We start from the raw sequence: 14,694 nt of genomic DNA on the forward strand, positions 1-14,694 counted from the left end.
CGAGACTACTTCTTCACTCTTGGGAGCTCCAGGAAACAATGGGCTCTTTTTCTGCCTGCCAGGTTACTCTGCCTCCAGACACAGGAAGCTTCTGTTGATCACATGAAGCCCAAGTGTGGGGCCAGAGGCCCTGGCAGGACACCTAAGGCCAAGGCATGCTGGCCTACAGGCTGGACCTGGAGCACCCGGCTGCGTGTGTGACCCCCTACCCCACCCCGACCTTAAGGCTTCAGAGTGGTCAGTCAGAAAATTTCATCCAGGGCTCCTGACACCCTCAATTGATTAAGTGTGCAAACAAATAACAAGGCCACGCCTTTGTGGTGGACAATACCATGTCACAGCTGTGCGTCATGCTGGTGCTTGCTGCCACATCCCACACCATAACTCCAGAGGGAGAAAGTGCTGCCTGGTGTCTTTCATGTGGCTGAAAGCCCAAACCCTGGGGCATCCACCTCAAAGACAGCCCCCAGGGCACCCTCACCTAGGAGCCGGGCTGGGCGGGTCAAGTCCTGTCACAGCAACGATCCTTGTAGTTGCTGCTCCCAGAGAGCGAGGTTTCCAGAGAAGGGAGTTAAGATGTTTGTGGAACAGGCAGACAGCACAGTGTCCTACTTGAGTGGGTATGAACTGAACTTTGGAGACCGGGTTTCTGTGGCCATGGTGGTCTGGAGTGGTAGTCGTGACTCTTTATCACCCTTAGAGCCAATCCTGCCTGCTGTTCCCATCACCCCACATTTCTATCCCGCAGTTTAGAAGGGGGAGGAATGGAGTTCCTCCTATAGAGGTAGGTTCTATGGGATTCTTGGAGCCTGTCCTCAAATCCACAGCCCAAAGGGGGCCCCGGGAAAGGGAAGTGGCATATCTGTTGGGAGCTCACCTGTCTTCCTTTGGGCTACCTGTTGCACGCTTTGACAAAATAAGCTGAGGCAGAAGCACCCTGACCCCTGCAGGCTTGCTGCAGCTCAGTGCTGAGCCTTTACAGAGACCAGAGAGCTGCCCTCGCCTCCTTAGCAGATAGCAAAGCCACTTGGGCCACAATCTGCAAGGCCCAGGGCCTGTTCCAGCCCCACCCAGCCTGGGCCCTTGCGTTTCCGGGGCTCCTGGAATAGGCCACAGCAGACACAAGTCTTGGTTCCCCCAAGAACATGCAGGAGGTGAGGTTGGCCAGAGGGCCTGGGCAGCCAGATCAGAGTTGGGTTCCCTGTTTGAGACAGGAGTGTGGATCTTGCGGTCCTCTGTCAGCCGACAGGTGGACATGGCAACCTCACCTATGAGGTCTTAAACTGCATGTGGATCATGACTCAGCACAGAGCAGCAAATTCTCAGAACATTGATGTCTCTGGCCCCAACCCTGCCAACTTCATCTCTAGGAAGATCAACTTCCACACACCTGTGTGTGACTCTCACTCACTCTGGAACCTACAGGTATCATCACAGCAGAGGGACCAGAGGGAAGCAGCCGTTTAGTACATCTGACCTGAGAACACTCACCTGGCTGTGACTAAAAGAGGCCCAGGAGCCCCAGGAGGAAGAGAATTCCCCTGGGTACACCTGGTGGCATAGTGCTGTGGGGTAACCCCAGTTTGCCACATGTAAAGTGGACAGTGAACAGTGGGCTGGGACCACAGGCATGCTCAGAGCAATAGCCCTGGTTCACCTGGCAGTCTGCCTACCTGGGGAGGGCCTCCTGCCACACCATATGCCCCGCTAGGCAACATCAGGGTGAGACAGGCCAGGAGCACAACCTGGTACCCCCAAATCCCAAAGGGCAGAGCCCTGGGCTGGCAGTGTCATGCAGCTGGGGTGGTGGAGCCTGTGTGCACACTCAGCACCCGTCTGACCACGGCATTGGGGGGGTTCACTCCTCCCCAACAGATCCCCTCACAGAACGCCTGCTCCAGACACCCTGAATCTGCTAGACCTGTAGGAGACTGTTGCTGAGATTTTGATTTTTACTTCATTTCTGTGTTTCATCATATCTAGGATACCTGTGTAATAGTATCAAGGTAGGTGGTCCCGACAAAGGGGTGTTACAGGCCCAGGTGCAGATTCAGGCAGTGGGTGCCTACTTTCATTAAGGACACTATTGTGCCCTTGTGGCTTCAACCCAGAACTGCCTACCCCATGGAGAAGATCCTGGCCTATGGGGTGGACTCAGGCAGCATTGAGCCCACTCCTGGGGGTAGGCAGGACACTTAAAGAAGTCTCTAGTGAGTCACAGGACCAGGTTTGGCTTTCTTAGGTCCTTTCTTTACTCCAGGAGGCCAGTCCCCAGAAGGGACCCTCGAGGACCTCATTGGATACTTGCCTTCCCTTTACTGACTGGCGTTAACCTAAGCCAGTTAAAACCTTAGAACCGCCTTAAGTGAAGTCGATGCATGTGGTAGTGGTAGGTTAACGCTGCTATTTCTAATGAGGACCTCCTTTAGAAAGTTGTCAGACCATGGCAGCTGGAGAAAACTCGTTCCAGATTGGGGAGGTGTGTAAGTGCCTGTCCCCTGGCACGGTGGCCCCCAAGTCTGGTGGGTGTGTCTGCTGCCTCCAGCTGCTGAGAATGGCAGACCTTTGGTGGAGGAGCACAGCTGAAGCCAGGCCCGTCTCTGCCTCCACCCTGGGAACGTTGCATGACAGCAGGTAGAGTGTGCCACCTCTCTGGCCCCGGGGTCAGGGTCTCAGATCTGTGCTGGCCTCCTCAGACAGTTGACATGCGGATGGGTCTTTGGCGTCATAATATGCCCTATTTAATTGGAATTGGCAATTGTCGGCCTTCACAGTTTAGGAGATTATAAATGTAAATCTCAAGTTTCCGGCTTCTCAGAAGTCCATGGGCTGGGCCTGCATCCAGGCGTGGGCACCCGGCTCACTCCTTGGCACTCCCAGTGGCTGCATTCAGTGAGGCTCTCCAAGGAATAGCTTCTCTCCATGAGGCACCTAGCTTTCTCAGGACAGGACCTGGGTACTGGGCACTGTGCGCATCAGGTTGCTGGCAGCCAAAAGTACAGTGGGTTTTAAAGAAGCTGTTATTGGAGCTTCCAGAATTGTGGGCTTCAGACACAACATGGTCTGAGTGCTGGACATTCAGGAAACTGAGGGATAAACAGCTAGAACCCTACAGGCCCTCACACTGTCCTGTGAAACGGCCCCTGGCCTTGGTCTCCGCTCAGCCTTTGCAGTAGGGAAACTGCCCACATGCAGAGCCCTGGAAGTCCTCAGGGAGCAGACAGACATCCCCTTGTAGGACCGACCCCTCTGACCCTCTTGTCTGCATTCTGCACCAACCAGGGTCAGGGTCAGAGGCCAGGGCGCTGGGCTTGGGATGAAGCTGTCATGTACAGAGGCAATTGCTTCCACCTCTCCCCACCCTTCACAGTCCTCCCCAGCCTGCCAGCCTCCCTCAGGGTCAATGCTAATAGACCCCAGGCCTGCTGTCCACCCCCTCCCCCACAACAGCCCTGTGGTTCAACTGGGTGGACTTTTGCCCTAGTGGTGCGGTGTGGCCTGCTTGGCCATGGGGGCAAAGGCCGGGCCTGCACTGGGTACCAATTGTTTGCTGCTTTTTGGTGCCAGATTTTCTGTGGCATCTGCCCAGTCAGCCCTCCTGGCCTGAGAAATCGTTTCTGATCTCAGAGTTGGTCAGAGGCTGTCCTGTGAGAGCCAAAAGGCCAGGTTCTGAGGGGCCCAGCTTGCCCCCTAGGCTCCTTTTCTTGCCCCTCAGCTCACGGAAACCTGTCCTCAGGCGCCCTGCCCTCAGATCCCATGTCCACTGACCAGCCCATGCAGGACAGAGAAGCCTCGGCCACAGGCCCCTCCTCTCAGCTGGACCTGCTGTGTGTGGGAGTTGCCAGCACAGCCTCTGGAGTCCTGGCTTTCAAATCCCAGCCCCTCTTTGAACAGAGAGGGAGCTACAGAGAGACCTGTTCTTGTTTTAGCAGATTCAGGGTGTCCTGGTCTGTGAGGGGACCTGGCAAGGAGGAGGAAGCCCCTATTCTGTTCTGGGTCCTGTTCTTTTTGTCTTGGAGGCAGGGGCTCTGAGAACCTGTGTGCATGGGGGTCCGCCCTTGTGGAAGGCATCCTGGTGGGCACCCTGTGCCCTTTCTGGTCTCCTGGTCTAGGTCAGTAAACACCAGTGTCCTGGATTTTCATGAAGGACAAAGTGGGTCACGGCTGCTGGCTTTATTAGCCCCTCTGCCCTGGCCAGAGTTGCTCAGCTGCCACTTGGTGCTTCACTTCCCGTTGTTTTCTGTTGGCTGCTTCTTGGCCCAAGATGGCCGGGAATCGTTGCTGCAGAATGCCCAAGCCTGGTCAGAGACTCCCTGTGGGGTCTTCACTGGGAGGACCCCTTACTTAGCAAGGCTGGTGCCAGGCAGCTGCAGGTGTCATCAGGGCTGCTGCCCTCTGGTGGTTGCCTGTGGTGACAACATGTAAGCCTTCTCCCCAAGAAGCCCAGCTCTGCCATGGAGTGAGAGGGCTGGGTCCTGCCCTGCGGGGGCCTGGGAGGACAAGGCTCTGCAACAGATCAATCAGGGAGGTGCTGTGGTCACTTCATTCTGACACACCAGCTCTGACAGGCCTGTCTTTGACTTTCAGGGAGAGGCAGCAAGTAGGGTACAGGCCCCAGGCCCCGAGCTGTCACCAGAGGAAAGGAGGGTCCTGGAAAGGAAGCTGAAGAAAGAACGGAAAAAGGAAGAGAAGAAGCGACTGAGGGAGGCGGGCGCTGCCACAGCCCAGACCTCGCCAGCCAGGCGCTCAGGTGCAGAGCTGGCCCTGGACTACCTCCGCGGGTAAGAGCTGCACACGCTCCCACACAAGGGTCTGCTGGCACCGCGGTCACAGATCTCTGTGTCTCCCTTTGCTTACACAATACCCTCAACCTCTGCAACCCCAGACTGGACCTCGGGATGGGAGGTCTCCCTGAGGCCCACGGTGGCCTCCTTCTAAAGCCCTGTCTCCAGGGGGTCTGGCCTTGCTCAGAGACAGCACGTGGGTGAGAGTGCTGGGCTGGAGAGAAGTGGCCCTCTGCTGAATGCCAGTCAGGTGCCCCCCCCCCGTGCCCTTCCCTGCCTGCTTCACATAAGCCTGGGGCAGCCACATACCCAAGAGTCAGGGCCCTGGGAACCTCCCTGTCGTGGTGCTCTCCCAACCCCACCCTTGGCCAAGGGCATAGCACAGGGCTGACCTTGGCTCAGGTCCTCATGGTTTCTCCTGTGGACTTTCCAACTATCCCCCTCCCCGGCCACAGTTTTGGTTCCTTAAATGAACCTTCCTTTACCCATGCCAGAGGGGGCTTTCTCATATGCAGCCTGATCACATAACCCCATCTGAGCGTCCCTGCATGTCCACGTTAGGGGTGCTGCCCATGGCCATGGTCCCTCCATCTCATCCCCAGTAACTGGGCTCCTACTGCAACCACCTGTGCATGTGTGCCCCTACTTCCTGCTCTGGGCGGTAGGGGAAGAAGCACTGACATGTGATATGATGTGGGTGAGGCTGCGTCACAGTGCAGACACGGGTTGCCGTTCTTCCCGAGTGGAGCATTCGGGGCAGACCCAGGCACAGACAGGAGTGTGACAGTGGCAGCGGGGACAGAGAGCAAGGATGCTGTCATTTGGTGGGTGCAGGTGCCAGCTGGGAAGATGAAAGCCGGTAGGTGGTCCACAGTGGTGGCCGAACAACAGTATAAAGGTACTTAGTGCCTCTGAACTATGCCCTGCGTCACCCCACAGCTGGTTTGACATGGGGGAAACCCAGGTGACAGGTAGCCAGGTGCCAGCCTGAGAGAAGACAGAGGGGTAGTTAGAGTGGGTATCTAAGCACGTACTTCTGGGGTGGACGTGCCCAGTCCTGATGCCTGCGCTGCTCACCATCCTGTGAAGATGACCGCTTCCCCACGGTCACTAGCAGGGTCCTTTTTCATTTTTCAAGCTTCCCCTATTGCTAGTGCTATATAGAGTGACAGGGTTGGGTGCCAGTGGCATCCATGCAAGCATATCCTCTCAGATCAGAGCTGGATTCCTACAACGTCACCCAGAGTGGGTGGGGGCACCTTGTGGGGTGGACCTGCCCCTGAATGGGTGGGAAGACAGTCCCTGACTACACTGTCTCGGTGGTGGAAAGGAGACAGGGTAAGATGGCAGTCACTGTGGCACCTGTGGAGTGCTGGTAACCAGGGGCCCCTCTCAGACCCCATCTCCCTGTGAGCATGGATGCAGTCACACTAACATTGGTAGGGCCACAGAGGCAGTGTTCCCTCCCCTGTGGTCTCCTCTTGTGGGATCCGGCTGCCCGGTTGGGGTGGGACCTCAGGAATGCAGGATCTGCAACTCTGGGGCGTGGGTCTGGGGCCCACTGTGCCCTCCAGCTGCTTGGTCTTTTTGCTCCCAATGTCCCCATACCTGCCAGCAGTCAGCAGCCACTCAAAAGGCCATCATGGGGTGGGGGGCAGGCCTAGGGCCACTGGTTAGGTTCCTGGTCTAGAGGACACAAGGAGCTTCAGCTGCATTTGGATCCAGGCCTTCACCACAGGGAAGTCCCAGGCTAGAACAAACCGGGGGAGGTGGTAACGTGTTCTGGGAATCTGCTCAATGACTGAGTGTGCGTGAGGGGCTTACGTGGGAACCAACCCCTGGTCTGCGGGCAGTCAAGGGACTGAAAGCATCACACAGTGGCTTGAATCAGGAAGGGGTATTGTATGGGAAGACACCTGCAATGGGCCTCGGCTGGTGAGACGAGCAAGGACTCTAGAGAACTCAGAACAGCGGGTACCAGACCCAGGGCTGGGGCCCAGACCTCGTGGGATGGGGTTCATGGGTGCTGTTCCAGGGAGGTCTCCCTGGGGACATGGTGCTGAGAACCCTGAGCTCCCCCTCAGAGGACCCAGGGAGAAATGCACCCTGATGTCTCTCCCCCTCCTACTTCCTACTGTGTCTGACAAAGGAGATGTTTCCAAAGGGCCCACCCCGTTTCCACAGAGCAGGTGGTAGAGGGAGGGGCTTGGGGCTGATAGACAGCAAAGGCTCCTGGCACAGAGCCTGAGGGGTCTGTCTCCAACCCTCACTCCTAAATGTCCCCTTTCCAAGAGGGCAAGTCAGCTTCCTATGGGGACATGCGAGCTGGGGCCTTCACCATGCAGGTAGCACAAGACCCAGCCTTCTCTTGACTCTGCACGGAGTCCCTAGGTTCCAAGAAGGTAAGCTGATGTGGCAAGCTTTGCCCCAGGGACCATGTGTGAAGCAGGACAGAGCTGTGGTGTTCCCACCCAGAGCCCCAGCAGCCAGCAGGATCTGCCAGCCTTCAGGCCAGTGAGGCTCGAGGCCCAAGCCCTTCCCACTGTGCCCTCCAGCTGGAGTACTGCAGCCCTGTCGTCTTCTTCCCCTCCATCTTTCTGTCACAGCCATCTGTATTCCTGTGTCTCAGCCTCAGGCCTGAAGACTGCTGTCCATGGCAGTGGCTTTGCCCTTGCCTTACCCAGGATTCACTCTGCAGTCCCTTCCCAGCGTGCGGGTCTCACCTCTGAGAGCCTGGCCTGCCGTCCTGGCCCAAGTGCTCTTTGTCCTCTTCTGCCCCCACAGCCCTGACAGCACTTAGGGGCCAGGTCAGTTCAGGCACCACCAAGCTGCTGTCGCAAAGATCAAGCACTGCAAAGCCCTGGGATAAGCATCTCTGTGCCTGTCCTGACAACTGAGCAGCCCAGACTGGCATGGCAGCCCTCCTTCTCCCTCGATGTCTGCACATTGTGAGGCCCACAGGCTGTCCCTGCCCCCATGAGCAGGAGGCAGAGTGCCACACTTTCTCATGGACTCTCCCAGCCCCACCTGTCCTGGCCCAGTCTCCACTGACCGGCCTAGACACAGGGAAACCTAGCTGTCCCACTCATCAGAGGAGGAAGGGCCACCAGGGCTTGGCAATCCCGTGCAAGAGAAGCTTTTTTCCTAAATATTTTTTTAGTTGTCAATGGACCTTTATTTTATTTATTGGTGTTGAGACTCGAACCCAGTGCCTCACACATGCTAGGCAAGTGCTCTGCCACTGAGCCCCAACCACAGCCTGCAAGAGGAGCTTTTTGAAGAAGCCTGAGCTCAGGAAGTTCAGAATGCTCACTTCATGGTTGAGAGGTCACAGATGAGTGGGACTGAAAGAAATGGCCGCAAGCCATCCAGCCTTTATATCCTGTTACAGTGTGGGAACCCCAGGTTTCCCAAGGGGCCCCACAGCCTGCTGAGCTGGCACATCTTCCTGACCAGGACTCTCGCCACCATGCTGCCCCCAGCAGATTCAGCTCCTCACCTCAGAGAGGGGCTGTACAAGGCCCTGGAACACCACAGCTTCAGCCCTTAGCACAGGAGGAGCTTGGCCAGTCCGTACTCTGAGATGCTTGTCTCGATTTCCTCAGGTGGGCCCAAAAGCATAAGAATTGGAAATTCCAGAAGACGAGGCAGACGTGGCTCCTGCTGCACATGTACGACAGCGACAAGGTCTGTGCACACCCCAGGGGAAGGGTCTCCCAGGTGGCAGGCCTGTGCAGAGGTCACAAGCTGCAAGACTGTCCTGATGGTCCCATGGGGAGCCCAGCCTTCCCCCCACCTACATTTAAAGCAGAGTGACTCGTGCCCCTGCCAGAACCCTGGCTCTAGCTTTGAGGGCCCAGGCAAACCTGCACCCTGTGGAGGCCCCTGCCATGTGTGCAGGGCACGGGTGCACACTTCTTTTCAGAGCCGATTTGATTTCCTGGAGGGAGATGGGATCTAGACACACAACCCCAAGCCGTGTAGGGGTCTGAGCCCGGCCCAGCCCCTACAGGCCACAGTCATGTAGCCTTCACACTCCTGCGGGCACCCAGGGGCGTTCCTTCCACACCAGCACCCTTGAGTTTCCTGTACACCATTCCAGGCATCTCAGGAGCGCTATATGTGTTAGAGTGCAGGGGACACCTGTGTCTGCAGACAGACCAGGTGAGGGCCATGCCTGTCTCACCTATGTCCCTGTCTCACCTATGTCCCCGTCTCAGCCAGGACATCCAGGCACAGATCTGTGGCTGCCATGGTGGGTGTGCATTGGTTTCACTGATCTTGAAATGGAACAAATTCAGAGGACATTCATTTCCCCCACAAAGTGGCAGGTCACAGAGATAAATATCCACACTCTCTCCCAAGAGTGTTATAGTTCCAGCTCTTATAGCACCAGTTGCTTAGATTGCATCTGTCTGTCATAAAGAAGGTCTCCAACTTTGTGCCTTTGCTTGTGGGTGGGTGCCTAGCATCCTCTGCCACCACTGGAAGACTATTTCCCCTCCATGAATTGGCACCTGTTGAAAATAAATTGGTGGGAGGTTGGTTTCTGTGCTCTGTTCTAATCTGTTGATCTATGTGCCTGTACTTATGCCAGTACCTTGCTGTCTGGAAGATCGGGAAGCCACACATATTGGTGACAGCTGCTCCTTTAGAGATGACAACACAGTACCCTGGAGCCAGGGCCCAGCCAGGCCTGCAGTGCACCCTGCCTTCTGTGTCCTCAGACCCCAGACTGTTTGAGCTTTTCTTCTTGAGTCTGCTGAGCTCTGTCAGGCCTGTCTTCCATCCCCCAGACTACTGTGAATGTCACTGCCTCACCCATTCTTTATCCTAGCAAATCTATTTCTTTAAAACTTGCTGGTTTGGTGGCATTCAAGAGGGCATGGTGGTGCTAGCCTCTAAATCTAGGAGCACCTGAGGCTGGTGAAGGAAATGGCTGAGGGCAGGGAAGGTGGCCCTCTCTTCCTGTGTGCCTGGACTCTTGCCCTCGGCAGGGCAGGAACACCATAGCTTGAGGGCCCTTCACATGGCCCTGCGGGGGCCCAGGTAGAAAAACACTGTGTGCCCATCTTCTGCTGCTCAGGTCTCTGTGTCGCCTTGCTCTGGCCCTGACCCTCTCCTCTTCTCCCCCTGCCAGGTTCCCGACGAGCACTTCTCCACCCTCCTGGCCTACCTGGAGGGGCTGAAGGGCAGGGCCCGGGAGCTGACGGTCCAGAAGGCGGAAGCCCTGATTCAGGAGCTGGACGAGGCGGGCTCGGAGGCCGCCCTGCTGGAGAAGGCCCAGCGCCTCCGACAGGTGCTGCAGCTGCTGTCCTAGTGCAGGGATGGAGTGGCACTCGGCTGCCCTGGGCTCTTCAAGACACACTGAGGGTCTTCATTGGTCCAAAAGGAGAGAAGAGGGTCATGAGTAGGTTAAGCCACTTAGAGCTGGGCTTCTGGGCACCAGACCCTTGGAAGGACCTCTGGACCCTCCTTCTGAACTCCTGACCTGCCTTGACCAGGGACTGGTTTCATGGGTGACCAGGTCTATGTACCTTCAGAAAGCATGATCTCCCTGAAAAAACCCTGGGACACCAGCTCCAGCCCCAAGTGGCCCCAAAACCCAGATATCTTTTTCTACCAGGGGTATCTTAAGAACTGGCCCTCCCCACCAGCTGTGCTTCCTCAGTGTTTGGGGTGTGGGTCCCCAAGTCGGTCCCTGCACCTTCCATCTGACAGCCCTTCCAGCGTGGGCCTCGCCTCCTTGTGTGGCCTCCAGCCTGGCTTCAAGGAAACCCTTGGGGGCAGCTGTCCGGAGCCTGTGCCTGTGCTGCCCCATTTTCAATAAAACTCAGCCTGTCCTCACTCTCTGGTGGAGGTTGCGGAGGGCTGTCCGGGTAGGCATGCTTCAGCCGCCACTCCCGTCTTCAGCAGGAGCCTCCCAGGACAGCATCCCTGCTCTCAGGTTGCCTTTTCCAGGTATCGTAGTGACCATCCTGGCCAGGACATACCCCTGCACAGCAGAACGGGGGTTCCCACCCCTGACTGTCCAGTCACATGGGATGTGCAGGAGCTGGGCAGCCAGGGAGAAGCTGCTGTTGGGGAGGAGAGCCGCCAGGGCCAGGAGGGCTGGGGCTGAATCCAGGCTACCTGCAGAAGACCTCAGGGCCCAAGAGTGGCCCTAGTGGTTCCCAGCCTCCTCAGCCAATGGGAGTGGCACCAGCCCTTGCCTCGGTCACCTTTACAAAGCAAGATTCTCAGGCCTCAGCTGCCACCCAAGAGGGTGTCCTTAAACACACCTATGGCCCTTGCATATGCCTTTAATAAAAGTGGAGTGCAGTCCCCCCTCTGAACAATCAGTATCCCCCTGGAGCCAGCCACTGCAGGACTCCTGAGGCAGATAGAGGACACAGCCCCACCTGGTGCTCTTGGGACATGTATCCAGCCACAGGGGCAAGCTACCTGTGAGTGCTCCAAACTCACCCTTCAAGCCACTCCAGCTACACAAGGGGACAAAAGTGAGTTGTTCCCCAGGCCTGGTGACTGATTCTGGTCACCAGCGCTTGGGTCAGAAGTGAAGCACCGTGTGCGTGCACACCTGTGGGCAGCGGGACGTGCGGTGGCCTTGCTGGGGGCAGCCCCCGCAGAAGCACAGCCCTTCCTCCCAAGGCCAGTCATAGCCTGTGGCCATTCCTAGCCTGGGTGAGCCTGTCATGCAGACCCCTCGTCACCTGTCACCACAGATCCCCTAGACTCTTGGATTTAGAAGAGACCCAAGGGTCTCACTGCCAGGGTCTCGCCTGCTTGCAGTCTGGGGCTCCTTGCTGCTCCCCAGGCAGTGTGTGGCCCTGGCTCTGCTCCTCCACAGTGGAGATGCTCATCATACAGCATGCCCACAGATCCTGACCCATGTGGTAGCCACTGACCCACGGTGGCCCTTGGGAAGAGCATGTGAGGAGTCCTGGGCCTTATGCCATTGGATAGAGTCACAAACAGACCGTTCTCCCCCACCCCCATCCCCCATGGATCTATGATCCGCCTGCTGGCACCTCAGCCCTGCAGAGCAGCTGCCTGCAGCCCAGGGTAACGATACATGTGCCGTTGGGTGCAGCTCCACTGTTGCCGAACTTTGAGGCGTCTTAGGTTAGTACACCAAGAAGTAGGTAGGCAGCAATAAAGACCCACAAGGTACAAAGAAGGACAGGTGGTTTTAAAAATCAGGGTTGATAGATCAAGAACAGCTCTTGGTTTTCTGGCAAGCCAAGTTAGAAAGGGAAATGTGAAGAAGACTCACTGTCTGTGGAAACCCGTGTTGGAGACCTGGGCCCACTTGACTTCAACACCAGCATTCCCCTGTCACCTGCTGGAGAAGGGCTCTGTGCCTGTCTCCACAGCATCTCTGGCAGAATGTGCAGAGGGAGATGATCAAGAGATCACCTGGGACCAAGCAGCTCCTTGGGGGGTCCCTTGATGCCACTCAGAGGTGCCACTCTCTGATGAGACCCCAGGGGGGGGCCAGAATGTCAAGATTGAGCTGCAATGGGCTGGGGCTGTAGCTCAGTGGTAGAGCACATGTGAGGCACTGGGTTCAATCCTCAGCACCACATAAAACAAATTTTTTTTAATTAAAAAAAAATAGATGGGCTGTGAGTCCTTCCCTTGCCTACAGCTCACAGAGATAAGTTGCATCTGGAAACCTCAAGTGATGGCTGTCTCCCCCTCTGCCCCTGCAAACTGGAAGTATTCCCAGTGTCCATTGCACAGGAACTGGACAAAGTGACACTTAACATCACAAAGGAAGAACTGTGGACACAAACAAGGAAGTGCCACCAGAGTCCACTCATGAGGTCCCAGGAGCTGCACTAACAGAGCAAAATGTACTGATGGAGCTGATCCAGAGGGCCGATGGGGCTCCAGGTGGGGCACTGTGTCCTGACGGAGATGGCCTCACATGCCTGTGGGCAGACCTTACGCCTTACATGCATAATTCCTCACTAAAGTTGATTTTAATAAACTAGTTTTCCCCAGGACACCTCTAGGACAGACACACCTTGAGGAGAAAGGTCACAAAGACACATCTGCAGGACAAAGCCTGCTGGCAGCATGAGGTAACAGTGTTTGCTTCCTTCTAAGGTTCCTCTTTATCCTTTAGCCGTGTGCACGGCTTGACCAACCAGAAACCACTGTTCAAAAGTCAGAATGGTGTTGGGAGCCGTGGCGTGCAGGTGGGCTGGCACAGGAACTCTGGGTGAGGGGCAGGCGCTGACTGGGGTGGTGGGACCTTCATGGATCCACTGGGGCACCTGGAGACCAGCCCCTGAGGAGGTAGCTTCTGTCCGCTGTTTCTTGAAGGATCTGTGTTTAGGCACGTTCTGAGGCCGTGTTGGGTCTGTCTTGCGCTCTTCTTCCTGGAGCAGTTGCCTGCTGTGTCTTTCTCTTTTCCTGATTGTCCCTCTCCGACTTGTCTGATATAGCAGGCTGGGCTTCTGCTGTCCTCCTGCTCTGCGCTGGTGCTGGCCCCCACACCCTCCTCCTTGTGGCACAAGTTTTCTGGCAGCTCCTGGGCACAGGCATTGCCTTGTCACCATCCCCTGCCTCCCAGCTGAGCGCAAGTCACACCCCAACCTCAGTTTCCGTATCTGTCCGCAGGGACCTCATAACCTCTCATACCCTCCTCATTTTCGCGGGGGGGGGGTGTCACAGATGATAAAGTAAAGAACCTTCACACTGAGTAGTAATTAAGGTTAGAATCCTCTGGAATGCTCCCACATGGCGTCTTGCCCAGCAGAGCAGGGATTCACCCACCTGCTTCCAAGCCACTTGCCCAGTTCCCGGCCTCCTGGGGCAGGTGTGAGCAGCATCACCCCAGGGTGCAGCAATGGGCAATAGTGGACAGCCCTCCCGCCCAGAATCCAGCACATGCTGTAATTTTGCCTCACTCTGGAGATGGGCTTCTCCAGGCTGCAACTGGCCCTTGGACTCTGGGTGATGATCTCATCTCCCCGTCACCTGTGTCTTGAGTGTTGGCTGAATCTCCCCAATGCTGGGAAGAAGGGGCCAGCATTACCCCAGATAGTCCTTGGGCCAGCTGAAGTTGAGGCCAGGTGAGATTAGTTTGCTCTGTGGAAAAGCTCCCCCTTGGTGCTGGGACAGGTGGGGTACCCACCCCAATGGCCGTTCTTTCTGCCCTCAACCTTTAAATGACAGGTTCCAAACGTGAGAACAGAGGGGCAGATACTTATATGCCTGTCGCCTAGCTCTTCCCCAGAAACACGTGACTGGATGCAGCCAAGCTCCCCTCACCTCCTTGACCCACTCCTTCACGTGACCACAGTGTCAGCACCTTGTCCCTGCAAACCTCTGTTGCAGTGACCTTCCCACAGTTATTGGGGACTTGCTGCGCCCGCTCTGGGGACTGGAGATGTGTCGCTGCTCGTGTGGGCCAGCCGCTCTCCCAATCTCGGGGCGCTGCTCCACGGCAGGAAGGCTACAGTTCCTTTTCTTTCTCCAGGAGGGGCCACCTTTTGTGCATGTGAAGTCCCTGGACCAGGGACCCTATCCCACTCAACTGACTGGCCCGCATTGTCACAACCCTGAGTAAGCAGTGCTCCCCCAATCCTTGTGGCTGGGTGCCTCCCTTGCTCAGAAGGTGCCCCTTTGCTATTTGTGTGTCATCCACATCCCCAACTGGGCCTCCACTCACTCAGCAGCTGGTTCCTCTGTCCTCTACCAAGGTCATGGTCAAGGCGTGGGGCAGAGAGATTTGGCAGATGAGTGGGGATCAGAAGGACCCTAAGAAAGGTTCCTGGAGGTAGCAATTAGCTTGGAAGCTGCCCCCCTTCCCTTGCTAGCCCTCTGACTCTGGAGCCACCATGCTGACAGGAAGACCAACCCCCTTCCTCTTGTCACAGCGAGCCTTGAGTGTCCC

General features: G+C 56.6%; 1 protein-coding gene across 9 annotated transcripts in view; it reads left to right on the forward strand.

Moving 5' to 3' along the window:
• The window catches only part of Chlsn (cholesin), a 123,691-nt gene extending 113,060 nt beyond the window's left edge, over positions 1 to 10,631 (forward strand). For all 9 annotated transcript variants that reach the window (XM_077802423.1, XM_026405665.2, XM_077802422.1 and 6 more), the window contains exons 3-5: positions 4,588 to 4,781; positions 8,390 to 8,471; positions 9,925 to 10,631. In XM_077802423.1, the coding sequence (XP_077658549.1) occupies positions 4,588 to 4,781; positions 8,390 to 8,471; positions 9,925 to 10,104 (456 nt within the window). In that variant the 3' untranslated portion in view covers positions 10,105 to 10,631. The remainder of the gene's footprint in view (positions 1 to 4,587; positions 4,782 to 8,389; positions 8,472 to 9,924) is intronic.
• Positions 10,632 to 14,694: the final 4,063 nt, after the last annotated feature.

This window comes from Urocitellus parryii, chromosome 9 (genome assembly GCF_045843805.1).
Source record: "Urocitellus parryii isolate mUroPar1 chromosome 9, mUroPar1.hap1, whole genome shotgun sequence".
Taxonomy (NCBI): Eukaryota; Metazoa; Chordata; class Mammalia; order Rodentia; family Sciuridae; genus Urocitellus; species Urocitellus parryii.